At 51.9% G+C, this 25,280-nt stretch overlaps 6 protein-coding genes across 6 annotated transcripts; 2 read left to right on the plus strand and 4 right to left on the minus strand.

The window, feature by feature from the left end:
- Positions 1-507: 507 nt before the first annotated feature.
- On the plus strand, positions 508-603 carry CABS01_06587 (uncharacterized protein; the record flags this gene model as incomplete). Its single annotated transcript, XM_060539953.1, has 1 exon — positions 508-603. The coding sequence occupies one exon, from the start codon at positions 508-510 to the stop codon at positions 601-603; it is 96 nt and encodes a 31-aa protein (XP_060403637.1).
- Positions 604-1,914: 1,311 nt separating this feature from the next.
- CABS01_06588 (uncharacterized protein) lies at positions 1,915-3,002 on the minus strand (the record flags this gene model as incomplete). The annotated part of the gene is made up of 3 exons (XM_060539954.1): positions 1,915-2,278; positions 2,467-2,489; positions 2,850-3,002. 3 exons carry the CDS (start codon positions 3,000-3,002, stop codon positions 1,915-1,917), a joined length of 540 nt encoding a protein of 179 aa, XP_060403638.1.
- Positions 3,003-11,444: 8,442 nt separating this feature from the next.
- On the minus strand, positions 11,445-13,394 carry CABS01_06589 (heterokaryon incompatibility protein; the record flags this gene model as incomplete). The annotated part of the gene is made up of 2 exons (XM_060539955.1): positions 11,445-11,522; positions 13,188-13,394. The coding sequence occupies 2 exons, from the start codon at positions 13,392-13,394 to the stop codon at positions 11,445-11,447; spliced, it is 285 nt and encodes a 94-aa protein (XP_060403639.1).
- A 2,889-nt stretch (positions 13,395-16,283) lies between these two features.
- On the plus strand, positions 16,284-19,646 carry CABS01_06590 (uncharacterized protein; the record flags this gene model as incomplete). The annotated part of the gene is made up of 1 exon (XM_060539956.1): positions 16,284-19,646. The coding sequence occupies one exon, from the start codon at positions 16,284-16,286 to the stop codon at positions 19,644-19,646; it is 3,363 nt and encodes a 1,120-aa protein (XP_060403640.1).
- A 305-nt stretch (positions 19,647-19,951) lies between these two features.
- Positions 19,952-22,027, minus strand: CABS01_06591 (uncharacterized protein; the record flags this gene model as incomplete). Its single annotated transcript, XM_060539957.1, has 1 exon — positions 19,952-22,027. One exon carries the CDS (start codon positions 22,025-22,027, stop codon positions 19,952-19,954), a length of 2,076 nt encoding a protein of 691 aa, XP_060403641.1.
- Positions 22,028-23,976: 1,949 nt separating this feature from the next.
- CABS01_06592 (uncharacterized protein) lies at positions 23,977-24,369 on the minus strand (the record flags this gene model as incomplete). The annotated part of the gene is made up of 1 exon (XM_060539958.1): positions 23,977-24,369. The coding sequence occupies one exon, from the start codon at positions 24,367-24,369 to the stop codon at positions 23,977-23,979; it is 393 nt and encodes a 130-aa protein (XP_060403642.1).
- Between the last annotated feature and the right edge of the window lie 911 nt (positions 24,370-25,280).

The following is a 25,280-nucleotide window of genomic DNA, read 5'->3' on the forward strand; positions in this document are numbered from 1 at the left end:
GTTGCTTGCTGCGCACACAATAAAGTAGGCAGGAAGGATATCCCTTGGAGGTAAGTGCTGAATGAGACGGGAGATGCGTGGACTACCTGAGTTAAAGGTACCTTGTCAGGCTAAAGTGACTTCCGTCTTTACGAGAAAGCACGGATGGCGGAAGTAGGCGATACTTGGCCCGTCCTCGAGACGGGCGCGGGTGTCGTCTGTGATGTCTCGATGTACGCCACAAGTAAACAGGTACCGCACCATGGTACTGTCCGTACGGAGTACCTTAGGCGCAACTTGGTAAGGCAGGGCTGGGCTGGGCTGGGCTGGGAAAAAGAAGGCAGGTACTTCCTTTCTCGAGTCCAGTCGAGGATGGAACGGGAAACAGAGCAACAGACCACATTGGGAAAGATGGTCCTGCAACCTGCCCTCCTTCTTCTGCCTCTCTCCACACCTCAAGGCCTACCTACTGCGTGGAGTCTGGACAGAGGCGCAGACGTTGGCCTTGCCTTAAGGTGTCTCTGCTTCATGTGCTCCATGTGCCCGAGAAAGTACCGACACACGTGTTGGACCGTGTTGAGGTACACCACCATGCGTCGAATGTCTTGTCTCTGCCTCAGGTAACGTAGGTAAGGTAGCCTGATCTGGAGCTAAGCTGAGCTAAGGCAGGTGAAGGTGGGTGAAGTGACGCCAGCTGCGTTGGTAAGGGTAGGAGCAAGACTGAACAGGGCAAGCTGCGAGGTGCTGCATCTGTACCTTAGGCTGGCTCACCTAGGTAAGGTAAGGTAGGCAGGTACATAGGTACCTTATCCTAGCTAATGAAAGTCAACGAGAGGTGCAGGTGAGGTGGTCTGAGTGATTAGGTCAGTGACTCGAGACTTTTCACCCTGACTTTACTGTGCACGAAGTAGGTGAATGGGAGTAAGTCAGTGAGTGGGTGGATGTCGGGAAAAAAAAGGCAACAAAAAAAGGCAGGGAAGGAACAATCGGGTGGTAGGGCCTGCATACGGAAATCGTCTCTGCTCTACCGTACTCCGTAGTCTCTGCGTTGTTGCTTCGCGGCTTCGCCTTGCACTCGATGGGAGGATCCCTGCTCTGTCCGGTTATTTTCTGCCCTGTACAAAGTGCAAAGTGCAGTGAATAAGAGACGGCGGGATCCGACCACAAAAAAAAAAACAGACTGTGCCACCATGGATTGTATCTCAGATGAATCAGCCCTGGCATAAGGTCCCCTAGGGGTTTACATCCAGCTATTACGTGAACGCCAGAGATGGGCCGATTGAGATTCAATCGGGACAATCTCTTGTCTTTTCTCTCTCTTCCTTTTCTCAACACCTTGATTTTCCCGCGGCATAAATGAATATCGCAGCAACGCGTAGGCACATCATTGCCATTTCTTGACCATCGATGCTGCAAGTCACTGTGCTTTGGCCATTTCTGCGGAGAGAAGAACATCATCCACGACCGGGTCCTTTTCTCCTCCCCTTGTTCGCCCCAAGTCAACCCCCACCGCCCATCATCTTCATCTCTCCCATGCCTAAACTTCTTTCCTCACAGTTCACTTTTTGTGTCTCCTCTCCGACTTCCCACTTCCACTGCCTCCGTGCTTTCCACTTTCCCCCTTGTCCCCTGACGGGCAGAGAAGACAGCTTGACAACATCCTTGACACGAACATCCCTGATCCCTGCTCCTCTTGATCTTGCCCCTGGGGCCTTGGGTGCCGTGCCCGGACCGGAAGCCTACGGCTCCACCCTGCCGTCTGTGCGCGGCGAAAAGAAGAAGTCGTAGCAGGCATCAAGGCATGAATGGAAGCTTCTGAGACAATGCTTGGACAAACGTTGGCTTGACGGGTAAAACGTCCTTCCAAGACAAGACAAGATTGACGTTTTTTTTTTTCTTCTCGTGTTTATTTTTCCTTCCTTTGCACTATCTAAGCTATTCGTGTTGATGAAGCACATGCTTGATCCGAATCTTCAATTGCGCCCTGCCTCGGCCAACTCCGAGCTGCTCCACACGGGGCGGACTGGGCCACACGGGGAAAACGGGGGATTCGTCGAGGACCGTGAGTGCTTGAAAGTTCTTTGTCAGGACGAGAACCTCAGCTGACAAGAATGACAGGACAGACTGATGCTCCATAAAGATTCGGATATCTGAGATAGATAGCGCCATCTCACACCAACTTGAGTGCTCAATGGTCACATACACATTCAGGCTGTGGTACTGTCGTCCTCCACGCCCTTTGTCCTTGACACTCTGATGCCACCTCGGAGACTCGGGTAGGCATTCATACCTTAGCATACTGCGATATCCGCAATAATAGTCAGTTTCAATGCTGATGTTGGCAGGACCAGCATCCAAGCGGCACGTCGAGGGTCCTGAAGCTCCGGAGAGTGGCTCATTTGACAGCTGTCAATGATCCCAGCCTTGCCTGGGCTTGGTAGAACCTTGCCCTACCTTACCATACCTTACAGTGACAAGGTGCCTTACGTATCCATCATCGTGCGGCCCAACTGACGAGGAACGGATCAAACAATCTTAGCTACGACCTGACAGATTTACTTTCTTCTTGGTATTGATGTTTTTCACTACCTTGATCAAGGCAGGAGAGGTGAATTCAAGGCACAGATGGGGACGATGCCCGCTCACGACGTGACTCCAGGTTCGAAGTGTTCCTGCCTTGGCTGGTCATACTGTGCGAAAACCATCAACTTCTAACAAAACACGGTGTTCAAACACTACAAGTGGGCTGGAAAATCACGGTGCGCAAAGATAGAGGAAAGATGGTACTCCCCTGCTGGCTCCTTCCTCGCACAGTGGCTCAGTGCAGGGCACCTTCCACCACAATGAGGTGTTGACATGAGGATACGTACCGAAGTACTCAGGTACCTTATTTCGGACCCATTAAATGTGACATATCTCCACTCTTTCTGGTCCTCTGTGTCCATCCCGCTGAGGAAGTGGATGACTCCGCTGTCTGTTTGCGACTTTGCAAAGTCGTTCGTTCCTCCCATCCCCACTTCCATGTATTTGCAGTACGTATCCGTACGTACTATCGCCCTCTTGCTTCTTGTCACTTTGAGTTGATCGTGCGCAACGTTCAAAAGAGGCAGGTACTCATCGCTGGTATTCAAAAGATGCCTCTGCTTTCCATTGAAATAAGGCATGGAAGGTAGGTAGGTACCTTGGACACCTGCCTTGTATGGAGAACGCAGCTACCTCAGTACCTGACGTGAGAAACTGGACGCAATACGTCCCAGTCCCAAGGTTCTCGTTGGCTCTTTCTCTCGCTTCCGTCTTTGGGTTGTCATTCCTTCCCTTCTGGGCGTCCCTTTCTCCCTGAGTCCCTTCCCATCCCACATCCCCCACCCTCCTCCACCACACACCGGCATGAAGAAATTCGCCGACTACAATGCCACAATCCGATTCACGGCGGGACATGTTCAACATGCACAATTGTTTCGCTTCCGAATCGACTCTATGGATACTCGACATGCTTCTCCTTTTCCAGATCATTTGTCACTGTCAGCATTCACCTCCTGTTCTTACGACCTGCCTACCCAATTCGACATTGATGAAACAAATAAACCGTCGTCCTCCGCTCCGGTCCACCTCCAAACCCTCGTCCACTCCAACGCCCTGTCAGTCAACGCCCGCCCAACACCATTCACCACAGCGGTCGCTGGGTAGACACAAACACTTCAGATGACTCCGTCACTGTCTGTTATTTCGCATACCACGGCAATGTCCGATGTGTTCTGTTTGGGAGAGGCCTCCGTTGTCATCACCGACGACATATCACCCTCCCTGGGCTTTCGACATGGCAGCGTTTGCGGCTTGCCCTGCATCACTCTGGCCTCGCATTGGGCTGGAGTACGCTCATCCGATCCAATAAGCCGCCTCACGATAAATATCGCTGCCAGCTAAAACGGGAACACCCCCCCCCCCCCCCCCATATGGGCCACGACGGCTATAGTCAATGATGGACGACACGATTGCCTCTAAGACCAGCCTCCTTGCTCTTGGCGTTGTGTGTTGACCGGCGAGCAAGCTCTTCGGCGGGGCGTCATGGGACGCGAAGGAGAATTTCCCAGTCTGTCAGCAATCACTCGCACTCAGCTCAGCAAACACCAGCGCCGGAAGGCTATGCAATATCAGATTACTCCTGGTATTCTGCCCACTCTGCCCCTGCCAATCGCCGACACCACCTATTCCCCCTCTGCACCATAATGACTAGGTCGCGCCGCACCAAAGTCCGAGGAGGAGGCACTGCACTGTCTCGACCGGCATGCCACTGGCCACACGACAAGGCTGCGAATTCTAAGAGTCTCTTGCATCTGGACTACTGTTTCGCCTCGGCCTGTCATTTATCCCTGGGTCTTCTAGAAGAAGAACTCACAACTCTATTCCATACCGATGCCCCCTGCACAACCTCCTCCGCCAGAGGCGGGATGGCATCATCCCCCAGATTTCCATTTCGCGCCTGCTTATGCAACGCCTTTTTGACAACCTTCGTCGGCAATCTTTCTGGAATATCGTGAAACGCCCCTGCAGCGATTTACGGCTTCCAAGAAAAGAGCCCTCGAAATAGGTTCCATGTCCGGCAGGCAGGGGATCAGGGGCCTACAGATGAGTAACTATCAGCCGGGTTTCGCTCCGCTGATCAGTTTCTCCAGAAATGTCTTCACGCTGGAATGCTCGCAGAGATTATTCCTTAATCAGGAGGGAAACCATCCTCTAATCCAACCTGAACGATAACAGACGAGATAGAACAGAAGTCATGAATAGGCCAGGCACCATCTCAATTCGACTCGAGATCCTCATGTATTCACCACCACCAGATTAAAGTGCGACCCAAGTGGCCGCTTTGGCTCCCTGTCTATTCTGTCCTTGGGCCAAATTTGACGTGTTGTCCAAGCGGCGTCCTCTTCAGCACGCCTCGACAGTGTAGAAGCTGCATACAAATAATGTGTCCAACGTCCGTTATTCTAGCTTGACGGTAGAGTTCCCGCCAACGGCTTCCGCTGGGTCATGCCGTGCACGGCATTGACACGGGAATTGGATACCCGTCAAGGTCGATCAGACCGACGAAAAATAACAAGTGTGGCTGAATGGCTAGCCCCCGGGACGGATCGCATCAGCTGTAGAGTTCCAGAGACATTCCTCGGAACCCAGCTTTGTTTACATTGGCGTTCTTGCGAACCCGCCGTTCAAGTCGTGCCTCGTTGCGGATCTTCGACTCAACTCCCGGATTCGATCATCTTTTCGGGGTCAGAGTGAAGTGGATGGCAGCTTGACATGGTTTGGTGCCTTTCACTTGCACTTATGGGACACAACAGTCTTGTTGGATCATGATGGCCCATTCGGGGCTTGGTCACGGTCTGCTCTTGAATTCAATGGCAGTCACGTCACATGGAGTCTTGCGAAGGTCTCCTGCGGCACGGTGCTGATCGGCTCTGTGACCCACCACCTCATTTCATTCCACACCCACCACCCACAACCCGAAAGACTTGTACTCGGCCGAACTGCACTAACGAGTGTCATCTCTTGATAATCTTTTCCTGCAAAGCGGTTCAAGATATCGATCTCGAAACGTCCTTCAATGTAAGAATTCAGTTTAGCAGTATACTCTTCTCTGATGCCAGATACCTAGCCAGAGATCTCTTGAGACTTAGTATGAGCCTACCCAATTATGTCTAGTGTTGGGCAACTTGATATTCAACCTGCGCACATCACCACTCTACAACTTGCTTGCGGACAAATTGCCGGTTTGGATATGGAGAGATTGGCAATTTCTCACATCTGACCGAGTGTCACGGCAATTATTCTGCTTGCTCAGAGGTTTAATCAAGGCTCATTCGGGGTCTCGGGAGCTGACATGCAAAACAGGCTGTTCAATTGGACCTCTCTCTGGGATCAGACAGCAAATCCGAGTCTGCCGTTGTTTATGTTCGCACACCTGATGCACCCTTTGAAAGATACTCATCAAGAACTTTCGCATGGTGCGCGGCTATTTATGGCACCTGAAAGACTGTCACTGACCAGTCCAATGACGAGAATACCTCGGCTCGGCACGAACAGAACTACCTATAACGTCGATCGAGTCAAGTCTAGCTTTCGTCGGAATCTTGGAGTTCTTAAAGGTCTCAACCTTATTCGGACGACTTTGCGTGACCCAAGATCGTCGCCAACGCAGTGGCGGATGCTCAATGGTAGTAGTAATTGTGCAGCTGTCTGTCGACTCAACGCCTTGCGGGCTGTGGTTCGTTGCGCAGAACAAGGTCGCCCTTGCAAACTCAATCTCGTTTGGACGGTCTTTGAAGACCCATTTCACGAATCGCAAAGTTCCGTTGAAGAAGGGCCAATAGCCCAGGTCGTCAGGAACGTTTGACGCGGCCCACTAGAAACCCTGAGCCTGTCATCCGGTCTGTCAGTGGCGCACCCCCAATGTCACGTCAGTCTGGCCAACCATGCTCGTCGCGCTTCACAAAGAGCCCATGTCGGTTCAAGGCTCCCGACAAATCTTCCGAGCGCGAGAGAAACCCGACAGGCGGTTGGCTGGGGGGGAAAAGAGGATCAATGGCTGGATAGTGGACCGCTGCACACTAACAGAGATGGCTGTTAGCCTGTGAAAGTACGGATACGGACACAACCCTCGAAGGCGAAGTGTGTGTCACCTACGACGTTGCAGGCAACATGGGGAAATGAAGACTGGGTCTTTGCGAAATTATATGATGGAACATGTCTGCACAGAAGACGGCCAAGAGCCAGCAATGGGAAGCTGAACCAGGTTGCAATCGAAGTTGGCAGTCAACTCGTCCGTCTGCTGCATCACTATCGGCCGGTCATCGTCGCCAAATAGTCGAATATCCGAAGGCAAGCAACAACGTCGTTCGAGCTACAAGGACCCCAGAGAACCCATGTCGCCTTTGTTCTAACGCGAGCCCCATGTTTCATGCACAATTGGGAATTGCCGCCATGTTTTGGCTATTTTCAGCTCGCCTGATGAATGTTTCGAGTCCCTCCTTCCACAGCGCGACTGCACAAATTATCACGCAAAGACAGGCGCGCCTGTGACTGTTCAATCTTGAGATTAGAAAAGAAGTCAACGCTGGGGGCAGAGAGAAGTTGCAGACAGCCTGGCTTACGCATACAATGGGATCGCTTTGGCCTCGCCATGCCTTGCAATCCGCCGGGGCGCCTGGCGTCATTTGCGAGGGTGAATGCCGACAGCGCGCCAGAACTGTGGATTGGCTGGTTCTACTCCGTACCACGGGCGCAATGCGGAGTGCAGCACTGCAGACGACCAAAGGGGTCATCTCATGCACAACTTAGGCGTCGTCGGGATGATCTTCTTGTGTAGGAACGAACCTCTGCAAGCCATTCATCAAACTCTCTACTGTGTTGGTGAATGCCATGTACCAACAGAATCAAGACGTTGTCAGCTCAGTCTTCTGCGGCCGTCGGTCAGGGCTATCGTGGCCTGGAACGGCATTCTCGCACACAATTCCTCTCCAGCTGCGGCCTTTCATGTCTTCTGCGGCCACTGCTGCGGCCGACGGAGAACGCGCGCACCCGCGGTCCCACTGAGTCAATTGGTGTCAAGCTTGCATGTTCGATATTACACTGCAAGTAGGAGCGTGCCAGCCATCCGCCACCCCAATCTCCTGGCCGGCTCTGGCATCCCGCGCCCAGATTGCATGTGCTTTTCTGGCACTTCTTCCGAGCTTCCCACAGCGGAAGCGCACGTCGATACTGACACTGTTGTCGGCCAGAACTTCGCTTCATATCTGAACCTGGATGGGGTCCGGGGCATCGGGCGGGACACGGCTCGCTAGCAGGTGGCCCGGTCGACTAATGCCCTACCATGCCAATCTTTGACGATATCCTTTACCAACGCAGCCCCTTGGAGACCGTTGAAGCACAACCAATATCTACGGATTCTCCGAATATCCTGCTCTTCTTGACCCCCCTCCCCGTCTAGATTCCTCGCTTCGAAGCCAGAAAGCCGGGCAAAGCATCCATAACATCGTATCCAGCCCAGGCTACCCACATGTTTCTAATCCCAAGGCTTAAGCTAAGGTAGGTAATTAGGTAGATCGACTCGGGCGTCCTAACTTGAAGTTTGTTCTCGTCGTTTCTCCACATCGCACACCATGCGCACCCTCGAATGACTGGAGTCCCGATGCGTGCTGAGTGCTCTTCCCTGACGACCGATCTCCTCATCACCAACCGAGGCGCACTCGGGGTTTCGAGCACCTTGGTGTTTGCCCCTCTTCTGGATCAAATACCGGTGATGGATCGGGAAATTTAGTTGTTTCGTTTCGTTTGAACTCGGTTGGAAACATATTCTAGACTGATTTGCACAAACCGGACTGTCTCCAAATCACCGCTTGTGGGACCAGACAGCGTACATGCATTATCGCACGGCTTAGTAGGCGAGGCAATCCGTCGAGTCCACAATCGAGGTCACAGTTGCACTTTCACGGCGGTTCATCAAGCCGCCGTTACATCGCGCTTAGAATCGGGTTGCCCAACAGAGAGCACTAAGACGCTAAAAATCTCACGAGCCCCAGACGCAGAGCCCAGAGGCTACGGAGTAGAGGCACAAAGTACAGATACCGCCTCTGCAAATAAATGGAGCACAATCGAGCCATGGCCAATACTGCATCTTCGGGTCCGGTGGAGATTGGACTCTAGGTTTGCAGGTCTACCAAGGCAAGATGCTGGTCCAATATGGTTTTCTCGTGTCATTGGAAATTTCTGAAAAGTGTCATGCAGCCATGATTATTCTGCCAATGACATTGTGCAGAGAGAAACCATGACAGGTTTGATGTTCCGGCTGTACAGAGTCTAACTGCGTCAATGCATAGTTGAGACGACAGCGATCATACATACACGAACAATGGACTAGACATCGGCCCACGACTGATATCGAACGTCTAACAGCCGTTGAGACAAACCATCCACCGATCGGATCGTCCATTGGCCACCATCGTGGGGGAGAAGGGGGGGGGGGGGGGGGGCCGGCCCCCAACAGTTTTTCTACAAAGGGTTTTTCAAAAGGGAAAAGGGGGGGAAAAGGGGGGAGGTGTTTTGGAATTTGCTGGGAAAAATCCCGGGCCAATTTTGGGGGCAGGTTGGGGGGGGGGTGGGGGGGGGGGGCTACGGCTCCGATCAGTTATCTACTAACGGCTTTTACAATCGGGAAATGTGACGGATCACGGTGACGTGCTTTAGCAATTGCATCGGAACATCCGCGGCCAGATTTTGGCGCAAGTCTGTGTGGTATTTTATGTCGCCTTGCCAAGATGTGCCGATGGATAAGTTGGGACGAGATGTGTTTTGAGACTGAGCTTTGAACCCATCGTACTTCCACTCGGCCGCGTTGATCCGCCACCTCACTAGATATGCGGGCAGTTTCGAATGCTGTCTAGATCCTCACTGTCTCCCAGGAAGGACCATGCTGGGCTAGGGCCCAGCCACTAGTGACGGATTTCCACTATCACTTGTGCCTATACACTCCCCGGGGCGTGTTCGGCATAGGAGATTCACTTACCCTCTCTAATTGTGACCTTGGCGGTAGGACCAAAACTTGAGTCTCTCTCTCTCTTTGCAGAAGATCGCGGAACGTGGCGGTAAAATGACGACGCGGAAGTCAGTCAATGAAACACCCGGAGCACAGATCTCAGAGGAAGAGGCGGCAAAAAGGAAATGGGAAGTGAGGTGGTTGGTGATCAGGAGGTCCAAGGCTGAGGCAGTTATTCTGCCTCTGATCTGAGTGACGATTCTCTGGATGATGGGGGAAATGAGGGGGGATGAAGAGGGAAAGGAGGGGAGGCAGAGAGGGCCCCCGTACCCGTCTGGACTCTTGTCTGATCTGGTCTCTTTGGAAGGTTTGGTCCGTAGTTCCACACTAACGATTCTGTCAAGGCTGAGGCTCTGGTTGTTCCGCATAGTTGCGAGCCTTGGTAAAGCATTTGTTTTGTAGCTATCATTCTGACGAGAAATTGCAGTTTTTGAGTGGGTGGTTGACTGGTTAGGATTCTTTGGTTACCATGGGTCCTGGGAAGCTTAGAGACTGCTTTGGTTGGTTATGCTAACGCGGGATGGTGTAGAGCCGGGAGCGGTGCGCCGGCTGCGTGGATAGTTTGGATGGGCGAGAGAAGGAGCTGAAGTTTGGTTTGGAGGGCGAAATATGTTGGTAGTATAGACTGGATGATGATTGTAGAGGGTAAAATCGAATACATATACTGGATTATTTCCTCGCAATCATTCTCTTTTACTTCTGATCCATCATGAACTCGTTGTCGTAGCGATTTCCAGTATCAAAAACTCCCAAGTATGCTTGGTCTCAACACCATGGATCGATGGAGGCGACAACAAACATCCAACTTGACCCAACACCTGCCATCCCATCAACACATGTGGAGTCAGAGAGGCCTCGATGGGACTATTCTAATGACTCGTAGTCCTTTATTCGAATCGTGCGACAAGCCGGCCGAACGGCTGTCGACAAAGATGCCAAGACCGAATCTATCGAGTTTGAACGAAACCGACGAAACCGAATCGCGCGCCTAGACCACGTCTCCATGCGGCGCGCTGAATGCGATGCCGTGTCTAGACTGAGAAGAGATAAGGGAAAGACGAATGATAGAGCTAAGAGAAGAGAATAGGAGAAAGGGAGATTCGGGCTAGGGATGGTGGAAGCCCAAATGAAGGATCCTCGGACGTCAGAAATTCACACTGAACATTGGATATCTGGGAAACTTGGTTGACGAATCCCTTTGTCGAAGACATCAGCTCTCTCACTATCTTTCCAAGGTAGGTAAATCTTGGCTCCGATACCACTGACAGGAAGTATCACCTCGGTGGTCTCCATCGTTGCTGTCGCAGCTCAAGGGTCACGAAACTCCGCAATGACTGGGAACCAGATCTGATCCCTTTCCTCTACTGGTCGTCAATCAATTCGGACGCCGAATGAATGTGTATCAAGGTATGTTACTCAGGCCGGCACTACATAGGCGCGTCTCTATGCGTGGTCTATTCTGACTTTGGGTTTTTTCACAATCCTCCGAATACTTCTACAGACTTTGTCTCTATTGATATTGTGTGCGGGAATTTTGTGTTAGAGTCCTCCCCGCTCTGATTGGTGTTGTGTCGCTGATGATATCTTGTCACCAGGTTTACTATTCGATCAGATACTGCCCTCTCGACGCGACCACCCGAACGATATCCTTCGACACCTTTGATACACTTGAGATTACTTTGTACATGACGTTTTTGACGCGTTCAGTTGATCAGCTTGGGGCACTTCCCAGAGTTCGGCTGTCCGCTATATGCGATCGCGGCGGACCTCTGTCTTACTCTTCTCGTGGGCTGAGCTGCGGGAGAATGCCTTTGCGGACCAAGGGCATGCGTCTGCAAGTGACAGAGACGCGCAACCGGGACTTTAGACACGAATCCGATCAATATTTGGCCATGAGGCTGGAGTACGGTGGTTGATTTTGGATTTGACGAGTGTCATGGTCCTCGAGTTCCGTCGGCTTGATGGAGTTAGTAAACATCATCTTTTGAACGTAAAATACTCTTAGATCCAAGGCACTTGATTGATCATTGATGGTATCTGACCTTGGAGTCCAGGTACTTTGCTTGATTCTGTCTGATCTGTGATGGAGAACTACCTGGCATCACCACTCTCAGACTGGCGATGCCAGCAGGAAGGCTTTCCTGACAGACCGAGTAGTTTTTCGGTGTTTCTACCTGTTTTGGATCAATGCCAAAGATGCACTCCCTTTGTCAAACTTCATTCAGAAGTATATGCCCTCCTTGTTCAACTTGCCATACCAAGGTGGTCGCAGGCCTCAACATCCGTCGTTCTGGTCCAAGGGTGGTCCCCCGTTTACCTACAACACATCCCAAAGACATTCTCGGTCTCAGACTGTAGTAGGTACTCCAACAAGAGAATTAGGAATATTTGCTTGGTGGATGACTGGTTCTCTCTTCTAGATTCCCAATTTTCTACTTGGCGTAATCGTTCTTGAATCGAACATCGACCCGTACTGACAGATACGTAAATCTACTTCTTCGATGTAGAGACACCTGACCGTGGCTTTCAGTACAAAGCTCTGTTTTGACAAGCATCTTTGTATCGTGGAACTCCGCTGCCCTCACCGGCACAAACCAAGCTGAGCGTGCCGCCTGGTCATCATCTGATTTCTCTTCGATCTGCTATACATAAGGTATGCATATGCATTGGGTGTTGCTGAGTATACCTCAACATCCTGCTGGCTGAGTAGCTAGACTGAGTATTGATAGGGGTTCCGGTTTGTCTCTCAATCTCATTGTATGACCATATCCTCCTAAGAGACTTGTTTTCCCTGGGGGGTCGCCACCAAGCTAAACTATCCCATCCGATCTTGGCCTTCCTGGTTGCAATGGCTTCGCCTTGCATGATGCCGTGAACTTCATCTGGAATCAGCTGAGATCGATTAGTAGATAATGAATGCTTTTTACTCACCGTGAGCCTCTCCTACCAGCTCATATAGCGTCGACCCATCCTTTGTTGCCCGCTCGTGTTCCCGTGGCGCCCAACAACGAAAATGCGGTCTCTTAGCATTGGTCCCTCAGGTCCAATATAAAGACCACGCTGATTATTTGTGACGAAGAAGTGCCGGAATACCATGGTTTCCCCTATGGCCTCTTATTCATCCATCATACCATGCGAACCGGCCATCAGGACTCCCTTGACCAGGCTAGGCAATCCATCCTTCTCATCCTTGCTCCACCAATGAGGCATCCCATCAAAGAATGCGGACTGACTAACGAGATACGCATCATTTATGGTGTTCTTGACGCCGATATCTGATCTTAACCCACGTAGAGAAGCAACTGTTCTCACTTCATCGATGAACACAGCTCGAACATTTAATCTGTCCAGGTCATGGCTGAACCAAGCGACTGGGATGGCGCTTGAGCAGGCCGTAAAGCCATATCCGTTGGCAACGAGAGATTCGACAGACCTGATGGCGTAGAGAGAATGAATTCGGGATCGGTCAACCAGGGGCTTCGGCCGTTCCTTGAGCAGGCTATGTTCACTACGCCACTCGAACACCCCAACTCGGCAGTGAGATCGCTTCATCTTCTTTATTCAGGCTTCGTGCCGCCAACAGTATCTCGAGACTGTTCTCTTCACGGATAATTTCTCTTACTGCTCCGCAGAACACCTGCTTCACGGATCTGCGGTAGTCCCCATGGGACCAGCCACGAGATCTACCGGCGAGACTGAGCATCGCAAACAACCTGTCCCGAGAATCGGCCGCGTCTCTAGCCCAAATGTTCCACAGGAGATCCGATAGTCTTTCGTCCATGAGTCCCTGCTTCAAGAGGTAGAAAGCAGTGGAGTATCGATCTCTCATTACTGGCCAGTCGCTAATGCGCCCGTTCTTTCTCTCAACCATCGTCTTCCCCAAGTCGTCCCAGGCCTCAGCAAACGGCAGTGCTTTTTTCAAGGTCTTTCACTTGATCATCCGCTGCCTACACTGGATGACTGCTCAATCGTTGGCACACCAGGCCCTTGGGACAGTCCACGTCTGGCTCCACCATGGGTTCTGAAAGAGTCTTTCAGCAGACTCCCAGCCGGCTTTGTAGCGTTCCTGGAGATGTGTTCCATGTCGTTGTCGCAAAGAATTGGTCTTCCAAAAGCGATATGGCCAACTCGCGATCGATCAAGTTCCCATGCGGCTACGGTCCTTTCCCAGGCTCTTCTGATTCTTAAAGCTCGGTATGGGTTGCAGTAGCCGTAGACAAAGTAGTGTTGGTATCTGCTTCGAATAAAACACACTTTTTCAGAAATCTTTGATGAAATTTGGTCCGAGTATCAGATAAGGCTGTGGACGAAGTGCTGAGATCGACGATATCAAGATCATGGTCAGAAAGAGGCCCGCTCCCGTAACCCTCATCGTCCTCCCCCTCATCGTCATCTAATATTCCCGCTTGCCTCCCAGCTCCACACTCGGAGCTTGTGTCGGAGCCAATCATTCGACCACCGAGGTGTTCGCCTTGATCATTGTATTCTCTATGCATTGTCATTCTTCTGAGAAACGTGAGTGCGCGTTCACTGCTTTCATCTCCGGCAGAAGGACCTAGCCAGAATATCACGCGTACAGCGCATTCGAAGATTTGCTTGACCGACGTAGACTTCGTAAACCCACAGAATCTGCGTTTCGGCAGGGTCGCGAAGGGTGAACAGAAGAGATGCAATCTACGACGAGATCGGGATAACCTAAGGGCTTCCATTCGTTGTGCCAGCTCGCATAATCAGGCTTTCAGTGGCACAGGATATTTCTCGTGCATAGGAAACGGCCTCAAAACTGGGTGATGACGCCAGCGAAACCTCTTGAAAAGATCATGATAGGGGATCAAATAAGTCACTTGGAAGGAGGGTAGGAAGACGAATACAAACATGTTCTAGGCTCTGGTCGATAGAAGACGACGCCATTTCATGAGTCTGAGCTACTTCAACTCGAAAGTTGACATGCTATCTCATCAATGTGGACAAGATCATGCTACCAACTCATTCTTCAGTACAAACCGGGTGAGATTTACTCGGTCAGTAGCCTTCAGATGGCTGCTCCCTGTACCGAACAGGGGTCCTTCACCAGCCCCAGCGAAATCAGACTTTATCGAGAATCTCAGCCATTGACGGGATGAAAGATGAACGTGTTCAATCTTTTGCAACACACCAGTTCGTTAGGCGCACCCAGAGCATATCACGTTATCTCGAGTACATGCACCATCATTGAGAAGCGGCTCTCAACTTTCCCCACCTCAATTCGCCTCAACGGCCCCGGTGCTAATCGCCAGCGCGGCGTCTTGCCGGAGTGAATCCGGGGTGCGGGGAAAATGGTGGTGTTGTCCAGCCGACACCAAGCTACATGAAGCGTGGCTGACTCATTCATCAGCAGTCGCATAGGATCCTCAGTCCTAAGCCGCCTCACGGCACTCATCCAAGACGGCTGGCATTCATTATTTCGATGGCCGACGGAGTTTTCGGCGAGACTATGGAGCTGCTCTCCGGGGAGCAGTCTCAATATTCCGCGGACGATCTCGGAACTGGCTAAAATTCTGCCACTATGCTTTGCCGGACACGCCGGCCGGCTTGTGGTTGGGAAGTCGACGTGGCGGGGTTCTCAAGCCCTCTAGGGCTGAGATGCAGGGGTGATACATGCGAATGAACTCTTTTCATTCATTTCCTCCGATAGGGGTCTACGGAAATTCAGCGTTATTGTGAATATTGGAAAGAGTAATACTGCTGTACCATGGTTCTCTGGGAGTTCTTTCAATGCCATTAATTGAACTTGTAAGGACTCATTGAGCTTTCGCTGCGCTGAGGATGAGCCCGCCAGTTAAGCCCTTGCTTGCGATAGACGCGCATACCTAGTCGACTTGGAGCTGGATTCAGTGGGTTGAACCACCTGTCCATTCGACTCTGCCTGAGGCTGTCTACTGCAACTTCGCCCTCCCTTTCTCAATCGCAGCGCGGGTCGGATGCTGGTGTCACACTAGCAACGCTCATCTCTGGCCGCTAAGGTAGATGAGGTGTCAGTATGGCTTACTCATCCCATGTCAATTCGTGAGTAAGATGTATAATTCACATCCCCATGCCAATGCTCATGAGGGTCACGATCGTGATTCTCTCTGCAAAAATCATGAATGCAGATTCTGCATTTCCACAACTCGAAAGACATGAGTCTAGACTAAACGATCTACTAATCTCATCTAATCTCACTTCATCTCACAGGCTGACCCCGTCCTACCGTTGAGATGAAGGCCCGTGCTTGTGCATGAATCCTGACTCGTCTCACCTTGAGTAGAGGCTTCTTAGAGGCCACCAGCTATTTTGGGTCTTATTACGCCGTAATCTTCCCTCCCCCTCTTGACCGAAAACGAGTACAAAGTCCACAAAACACGGCATTAGCGCAAACTCTGTCGGCACTCTCTTGCCTGCAGTGCTGGATTCGTGCACACTATGAGTTCTGTACTGCGCGTAGATAGAAGGCTAGATAGGCGCGGCGAACTCCGCAATTACATCATTCTCCAATGAGACAAAACAAACCGCCCACCCTCGGCCCGGGCGAAAACTCAACCCAAAATCATCGCAGCATTCAGAGACAAGACATCAAGAGACCATTATGTTTGACTGATCTACGGGCACGACGACATAATCGAATATTCAACAGCTGCCCGCTCGTTCGCTCAAGGGGCCGATGATTCCGTGAACGTAAACGCAAAGAACGACTGGAACCATGGCATCCGACGAACAGAAGCCGGACGCTGACCGATACACCGAGTCGCAGTCCCCAGAGACTGAGACTCATCCGGATGGCGTCCCGGCGCGGTCACCGACGACCGCAAGTAAGGCGACAAAGAAGCCGGCGCCAAAGCCGGGTCTGGCGGCGAGATTGGGCCTCGACGCGCCGACGCTCATCATGATGTTCAAGGGCTCACTACCGCCCCTGATCGGCATCGCCATCTACCAATCCACGCCCGTGGCACAGTACTTCACCACGCTGGGCTATCTCGTGCCAATTATCTCAGTACTCGCACTCGCAATTCTCCCAAGAGGAAAATACCTCCAGAACCTCGTCCTCAATGTCACCGGAATTTGCATCGGTGGCGCCTTGTCGATGCTGGCACTGTGGTCTGGTGTCCAGGCGCGAAGGAACACGGCCTCCGCCGAGGAACTAGCCACCGGATTGCCCGTCTACAACTCAAGTCAGTCTGCCGTCTGCGGCGTCTGGCTGTTCTTCAATATTTGGATCTCGAATACCCTGAGAGCTAAATACCCTGCGATGAACCTGCCTGTCATGATCTACTCCATCTTTATGAACGTTGCCTGCACATTTGGCCCGCTCATGGTGACCACCGCAGCCGCCGAGTCGCTTGTAAAGCGGCTGACCGTGGCGATGCTTTGCGCCATGGGTATTGCTACCGGTGTCTCACTTTTCGTGTTCCCCGTCTCCAGCAGGAAGGTGGTGAGCGGTGAATTCAAGGGTGCCATTGGGCTTGTTCGCAAGTCTATTGCTCTGCAACTCAACTACTTGAAGACGTTATCCAGTCCCGACATGCTCGAGCGTCACCAGACGAAGAGCAGCAACGTCTTCAAGAAGAACAAGAAACAGAAGAAGCCCGAGATGACGAAGGAGGCGAAGGCCGCGGGCGAGCTCAAGGCCACGGCTTTGGCGATTTCGGCACTGTTTGGAAAGATGCACGGAGACATCCTCTTCGCCAAGAGGGATATCGCCTACGGCAAGCTCAACTCCAAGGATATCGGCGAGATCTTCAACCGCCTGCGAAGCATCATGATCCCATTGAACGGCATCAGCACAATTGTCGACATCTTCCGCCGAGCCTCCGAAAAGCACGGATGGGGTGTTGACGATGGCAACGGCGACTCGGACGCGGAGAAGGAACGGGAAAAGAGAGTCTGGAACGATATCATGCTCCAATTGCTGGAGCCATTCGAAATCCTGACGGAAGCAATGGACCAGGGACTCGATCACGTCGGTATCGTCCTCGAACTCACACCCAAGCCGAAGAAGACGAAGGGTGCCGACGTGGAGATGGATGCCGGTGCCAAGGCGACCTCGAAGCCAGGCGAAGCCGGGTTCGCTGAAGTCCTTGCCGAGAGGGTGCAGGACTTCAACGACAAGAAGGGAGAGCTGCTCAGAAACTGGTTGAAGGAGAGGCAGCTCGCGACAGAACAGGAACGACAGGATCTTCACCTGAAGAAGCTCGAGACCAGGATGCGGGAGCGCGACCAGACGCAGCTTTATGTGATGCTGTACATGGAAAAGCTTATGCTCGCCCTGGGCGAAGCAGTGCAGGACCTGGTCATGTTCGCAGACTCAAAGGTGGCTGACGGCACGATGGCAAAGAAGCGCTTGATCATCCCTTCTCAGAAGCGCATCAAGAAATGGTTCAAGGGTATCTGCAGCACCGAGGACGCTTCCCCCGAGCAGACGCCAGATATTGCTGAGATGGGCGCGAACATCGTCTACGCCGGTGATGGGTATAACAAGAAGAAGGATCCCGAACATCTCCCTGCTCACGGCGTCTGGCAACACTTTGGGAACTCGGTGAGAGCATTTTCTGGCTTTGTCGGATCAGGTGAATCGCTCTTTGGCTTCCGGGTCGCCATTGCGACCATGACAGTCGGCATCATGGCTTTCTTGCAGAGCACACAGACGTTCTTCACTGAGCAACGCTTGGTTTGGGCCATGATCATGATTGCCATTGGCATGACTATCACGGCCGGCCAGTCCATTTTTGGCTTCGTATGTCGAGTCGGCGGAACCTGCGTTGCGGTTATTTTCTCCTACATCATCTGGTATATCGTTGTCGAGCGCACCGCCGGAGTCATCGTCTTCCTCTGGTTGTTCATCTTCATCGAGCAGTACTTCATCTTGAAGTATCCGCGGTTTATGCCTGTGTGGCTCATCACGATTATCACTCAAGTCCTCATCATCGGGTATGAGCTACAGGTTCAGAAGATTGGAGAAAAGGCCGCCGCAGCCACGGGACAACCGTACTATCCTACATACCTTCTGGCACCTTATCGTCTTGCCTGTGTAGCGGCCGGTTGTTTCATCGCATTCATCTGGACCATTTTCCCGGCTCCGATCACCGACCGGCGCTGGCTCCGACGGGATCTCAGCGCCTCGCTCTATCTCCTCGCCAACTACTTCAGTGTCGTAACTGAGACAATCAAGGCGACGATGGAAGAAACTCACGGTGACATCAAGAAGCCCGGCACACCTGCTCACAAGATGGAGAAGGAAAGGCGTCGCATCCTAGGCAAGCTGTTACTGTTGCTCCCTAGCTTGGATCAGCATGCGCAATGGCAGAAATGGGAACCCGATATCGGCGGCAAATTCCCTAGGGCCACATACGAAGATATCATCAGACGGTCAACCAGCACCATGCGGTACCTGACGCTGATTGCTTACACCATCACATGGAAGCCGCGTGACAGGCCAGCCAGTCCCTCTTCCGACAGTGACCGGGCCTGGCTGCGCGCTCTCAATCAGGTCCTTGCAGGAATTGAGCCGACGCAACATACCATTCTCTCCACGCTCACGCTCCTGTCCAACTCACTACTGTCGGGTCAATCACTGCCGCCCTTTATGCAACTTCCGAGACCGAATGAGCTCACCCGCAAGCTCCTCCACCTCAAAGGTCCGGACCCAGAGCCGCGGACCATGCAAAGAAGAGGCAGTGAGCTCGAGCACAGGCTTGTCACGGTCCACACCCGTACAGGATCTGAAGTGCGCCCCTCAGGTCGGAAGCCCAGCGTGGTGGGATCAGTGGTGGAGTCGCCGACGAGTGACACTTCAACGATTGGGGGTATGGCCGAGTTATCGGAGATGGTCAGCCCTCTTGGCAGCGGAAGTATTCTCGACGTAAGGAACGTAGAGCAACACGGATATACCGAGTTCGCGGTGCTGCAGGTTTGCAGCTCGCTTGTGTGCGATGACTTGGAGGGCTTGGTGCGGTCTGTGAGCAGTTTGGTTGGTGTTGTGGACTTTAGCTTCAGGATCAATCCAAGTGAGGCAACGCTGACGAGCAGTGATGAGGACGATGCTAGAGGAAAAGGCAAGCGAGATTAACATAATACCCACGACCTAGGTTGAAACTACGGAGATATACCAAAAGGCGAATTGAAACAGATATAATAAGAGTTATTACCATGAGCATTCAAATGGATCTGATGAATTTCTCACACACAAGGCTATGAATCAAGGCCGCTTGGGCAAAGCGAGGGAGGGTACTTGGAGTGTAAGTGTGATATTACTAGCACTAGCTTAATGACCATTCAATAACTTGGAACCGGTCATGTTTATGAAGTTTACAAAGAAAAAAGCTGTTGCCAGGTCGAAATCTTATGCCCACGATCCTGCCAACGATCACCATGTCAGGTCTCAACGCAGATGACGCCGCTGCCGCTACTATTCACCCGATGACCCGACTTGCGAGTGGTACTCGTCGTAATAGTCTTGGTTCCAGATCGCGAGTTCATCTCATGCATCTGCGCACTCATTCTCTCCTCCAGCCTCTCCATCGCCCTGCACTTCTCCTCGAATCTTACCACAGCCTCGTCACGCTCACGATCCGCTGTGTTGCGCGCAGTAATGGCTGTCTCCTTCTGCTCCCGCGCCTCGCGGAGCATGGTGCGCATGGCCGAGATCTCGTACTCATAGCTGGAGCTTCCTTCCTCAATCTCGGTGATGCTCTCGTATGCCTCCTCGTACTTGACCTCCCACTCCTGGCACTTGGCCTTGAGAGCGCCGCACCTGCTGTTGAGCGACTCGACCTCGATCTTGAGCACAGCTGAGGCGGACTGGTGACTCTCGATCTCAATCTGGAGCTTCTCGATCTGCTTCCTGCAGTCGCTTAGGTCGCAGTCGAGACGCTCAATGCGCTCCGTCTTGGTGTGGATCTCCTCTTGCGACTTCTTGAGAATGGTCTCAGTGTGGCTGAGGGTCTCCTGCACAAGAAGAAGCTGACGATGGTTCTCGTTGGCGCGACCGACAGCACGCTCGCCCTCGTCCTTGAGGCGCTTCTTCTCGATAACGAGGACACGAAGCTCTTCCGTCTTCTTGGTGATGGTTTCCCGTAGTTCAGTGCGTGTAATCTCGATGCGAGAGATCTCTTCGCGGAGGGAAATGATTTCACGGTCGCAGTGCTCCCACTTGAGCTTCCACTTGCCACAGTTGTCTTCGGCCGCCTCCCACCGGCAGTGCTCTTCCTCAAGCTCACGCTTGAGTCTGATGATGCACTGATCGAGCTCTTCCTTTTCGTTCCGGATCTTGATGATGATCTCCTCCTTCTCGTTCTTGATTCTGGTGATGGCTTCTTCCTTCTCACTCTTGACCTTGGTGATGGCCTCCTCCTTTTCGTTCTTGACTCTGATGATGGTCTCCTGTTGCTCCTTAACCTCAGACTTCTTCTTCTCGTACAGCTCTTCTATCTCCTTGTACTTCCGCTTCAGCTCATCATACTTGTGGTCGCACTTGCGGATATGGTCCTCAAGCTCGCCCCGCCTGTGGAGCCACTCGTGCTTCTCCTCCTTGAGTATTAAGTGGCTCTTCCTGATGTCTACAAGCTCCTTATGAGTCGACTCGAACTTGGTAGTAATCTCCTCATGCTTGGAAGTTAGCTCGGTGAGCTTTAGATCCATGTCCGCACGCTCGCCTCGTAGCTTGCCACACTGATCCTCAAGATCGGCACGGGCAGCTGTAGTGGCCACTAAGGTGAGTCTCGTCTGCTCAGAGGTCTTCTTCAGCTCTTCGTGTTCTTTCTTGATGTAGGTGTAGGTATCCTTGGCTTCGGCGATCTCATGTCGGAGGGTCTTGCACTCGTTGTCTCGTGCAGATAGCTCCAGCTTGAACTTCGAAGCGCTGTTGATGGCTGCAGTGAGCTCCAGGCGCACCTTGACAAGCTCCTGCTTCTGGCCTTCATGCTCGTGGTTGTGGTGACTGTGCTCCCTCTCCTTGCGCTCCATGACCTCGGTCAACTCCTCGTAGCGCTCAGTCATGCGATGCATCTCAGAGTAGACAGACTCGCGCTCGGTGATGATCTTGCTCCAGACTTCGCGCAACGACATGCTTCGCCTCGACATGCTAGACATGAGTTCCGTGAGCGCCGCGAACTCAAGCTCTGCCTGGCGAGTGAGCTCCTTCGATACTTCAGAACTGAAGCTGGAGCTGTGGGAGCTTGAATGGAACTCATTGCTATAGGACCGACGACTGACACGACGCCTGGTAGTATACGCGCTCCTAACGGACCCAGTAGGACTGCTTGTACGAGGAGATGTTGCGGATGGGTAAGACGGGAGAAGACGAGGTCGGCTTCGCTCGTTGATGCTGAGACCCGACATCTCGCTCGTCAGCAAATCCGATTCGCCCGGAGTGATCGGCGTCGGGATGTCAATGTCTACTCCCAAGTGAGTCTGGGAGTGGCCATGGTCATGGTCGTGAGTGGTCGCCATGTTGCTGTGTAGTCCAAAATGTGAAGCAAGAGTAGAATCTAAAGACAGGTAGAAGCCTTCGGCCATGGGGTAAGGGCAATATCAACAAATTTGTCAAGCCGCATTTGGGCAGGCGACAACGCACATGCGACACGGGACTTTTAAGGCCTTGGACGTACCGGACAAGCTTTTCCGTCACCTCAGCTTCAGCTATTCACAAAGAATGATCATCAGTGCCGCTCGCATGGGCATGATCCTAATAATTTTCGTTTCTGGTAGGCTGAGACACAGCTGAAGTATGGCGGATGGCTGAAATCCAAAAGCAGCGCAGTATCAACGAGTAAGATCCCATCCTCTGTCCATTTCCTCTCGAAGAAGCTTCCCGGCAAATTTGATGGCTTGCAATGGCTTGCGATGGCTTGCGATGGCGATGAAGCAACATTCATAGCTTCGTGATCTGCAGGGTAGGCCGAGACCTGATGTGCCTGTTGAGAGAGGCTAGGCGATGTCGGTAAACGCCAGGGTCCTCATGCTTGCATCCCTAGCTGTCGTAGTTGAGCCAGCCACAGGCAGCCCTCCCGCGTCGGCCGAAGGGTATAGATGAGTCCGATTGGCTTCTGCGTTACGACCCAAAATGGCGAAGGAGGTGAATTCGAGACATATCCCGCGCGCAGGGCACAGATTACCCCAAAAGGAATGGTCCTTGTCTCTGTCAGTTTACTCCTAAGCTCTTCGCTTAGAATGGATAATCTACTGAGCCATATGGCCGAAAGCGGTCATATCTTTCCCCGCGTGGAGTTCATATCGACTTTGAAAGTCACTGCCGGGGTTGCAGACGTCTCCCCGCAGAAGACTTACTAACTTAGGCAAAGACGCGCCCGTTTGTCGCCCAATTATCGCTCGGCTGGTAAAATGTTATTGACTGCTAGTTGTGGAGTCTTCGTTACCACTGGTCAAATTCCAGCAATTTCATCTGAGACCCTGACTGCATTCAGCTCCCAGACCCGGCAGCTTGTGTGAAACCTTTTGACTTACCATAGCGGAGGAACTTCGAAAGATAACATTCTCCGAGCCCCTTATTTCCCAAGAAACTAAGATCAGCATTCGTGATGCCCATCATTTCTCGAATGCGCAATCTCTGTCGCGTTCCTTACGCAAAGAGATGACCGCCAGACGGCGATCATCGCGTTCTTGGCTGGAGCCGGTGAGAAAAATGGAAGCACAGTCTTCGAGACATAATACCTCGACAATCGTGGGGGTCTCGTTATAGTTTCTTTGCACATTATCAAGGTCTGCGGTCACCTTTGAGCTACATATTTTCACCTAGCAGATGAGATTGGCAGTCCGAGAAGTGACGCCTTATTTCCTTCCACCAGTGCAAAATGACTCAATACATGGCAAGCCAATCAGATCTCGTAAAGTTTGTCTGCAGCAACTATGATAACAATGGTCCTTTGGGACCTTGTCCTATTGTATGCGACCAAGTTGTTGTAGAAGACCTGGCAGTATGGGCGTCGGAGAGAGCGGGCGTTGACCAGGCCATTGTGGGAGTGATATGGGCTGCATCTTTTCGTGGGATTAGCAGCTGTGAGCTATTAGCTGCCCACTGATATAGACGCCACAATTGTGGAATCAGACCTTTTCCGGCCAGGGTACCATGTGCTCCCGGAGCTTCCGTTTGAACAACACCTGTTTATAAACATCGCCTTGCTCAAGACGCCCGCTATTCCCAAGTTACGAACTTCATCACTCTAGTTAAGTGGACAGACGACACGTGAGTGAGGGATACGGTGGGTCTTCTAGAAAGAGTCACAGGCCCAGACAGATATCATTATGATAAAAATTGCCTCATTAATGATTGTAATTATTCAGATGCTGCCTCTTTGTTGAAAAGGCATCGCTAGGTATATCAGACGAAAGCTTTGAGAGCACTCTGCATCAACCACCTCTTTCTTCGCGGATGTTGGCTCTTATGCCTTGTCGCACTTTAGGTTCCAGCTGCTCTGCGGCGAACAGACAACCGCACCATTGAACTTCAGTGTAGTCTTCGCCTGGCTGCTGCGTGCGTGGTTGTACGTGATCCAAATGCCATTTTGCGCAATGTTCCTGCCATCTGTCGATCTGCAGGCGGTGTTGACCTCGTTCCACCATCCGGCCTTGAGCTGCAGCTCATCTCTGCGGTTGTTGATGGCCCACTTGAGGTCTCCGAAGCTGAGGTCGTTACCAGTCCAGAGACCAGAGCACAGGAGACGCTGGGCCTTGGTTGTGGCGCCAACAACGGCAGGTGCAGGCTCAGCAACTGCTTCTGGTGTAGGTGCGGCGATAGCGCTGGCTGCGAGGAGCAGGATGGCTTGGAACTTCATTTTGTTGTCTGGGTCCCTTATTGATCTGTTTTTGTAGGGATTTTGCCGTGAATTTGGGTTAGATGAAGGGTTGATTTCAGACTGATGTACGATATTATGAGAAGCCTTAACAGTCTTGGGGATAAAGAGTTGCTGTCTTGGAAACTCGATATATCAAGCCAAACTGTTGACTCAAATACTCGCACACAATGGATTCAAGGACACTACCTCGCCATGGTAATTTCCTCGATAGCATTCAAGAACACGCTATGCCTCATATGTTGTACATGACTTGTACCGGCGGGTCGACGTTTAATGCAACTGAGTCCCTGATTTGCTCACCTGTCTCTAGAACCCCACTACAGCGAAGCATCCCACCGGTGAACGGATATCGGCAGGATAAATTTCGCGAACGATGATCAACAGCTTGGTTGGGTGGCCTCGGTCCTATCGGCTATCCCGTACACACAAAATCCACGCGGTATTAGCCCGCGCATTCGGGTATACATGATTCAGTACAAGACAAGCCAAAGGCCCAAAGTTCTACAAAGTGTTGTTGCTACAATTGGCGGCTGGAACAGGGTTATGTGAAAGCGAGTTATTCGGCTCCGAACCTCTGTAAACTGGGACTCGAACTAACGAAGTACATACAATTAGACCGCTTGAACCACGCAAGGTTTACAAAGCTTAACTGATTAAACACCGCTGCAATCTTCGCTAGCCGTTCGTATTACACGCGAAATGGTTGGAGCACATTGGGGAGGATATCTATTCAGGATAAATGATCTGTTGATCGCGAGAAGCAGATATCCCGCGAAATTACTTGGCTTGTCCACGTTTGGTGTGTTTTTTCTTCGCCTAACATACATTAAAATCATCAGCCTTTGGACCTTCACTCGAAAGGAAGCGTCAGCGTCATTGTACGCAACCTT

This window comes from Colletotrichum abscissum, assembly GCF_030869225.1.
Source record: "Colletotrichum abscissum strain IMI 504890 chromosome Unknown Scaffold_14.1, whole genome shotgun sequence".
In the NCBI taxonomy this organism is placed as follows: Eukaryota; Fungi; Ascomycota; class Sordariomycetes; order Glomerellales; family Glomerellaceae; genus Colletotrichum; species Colletotrichum abscissum.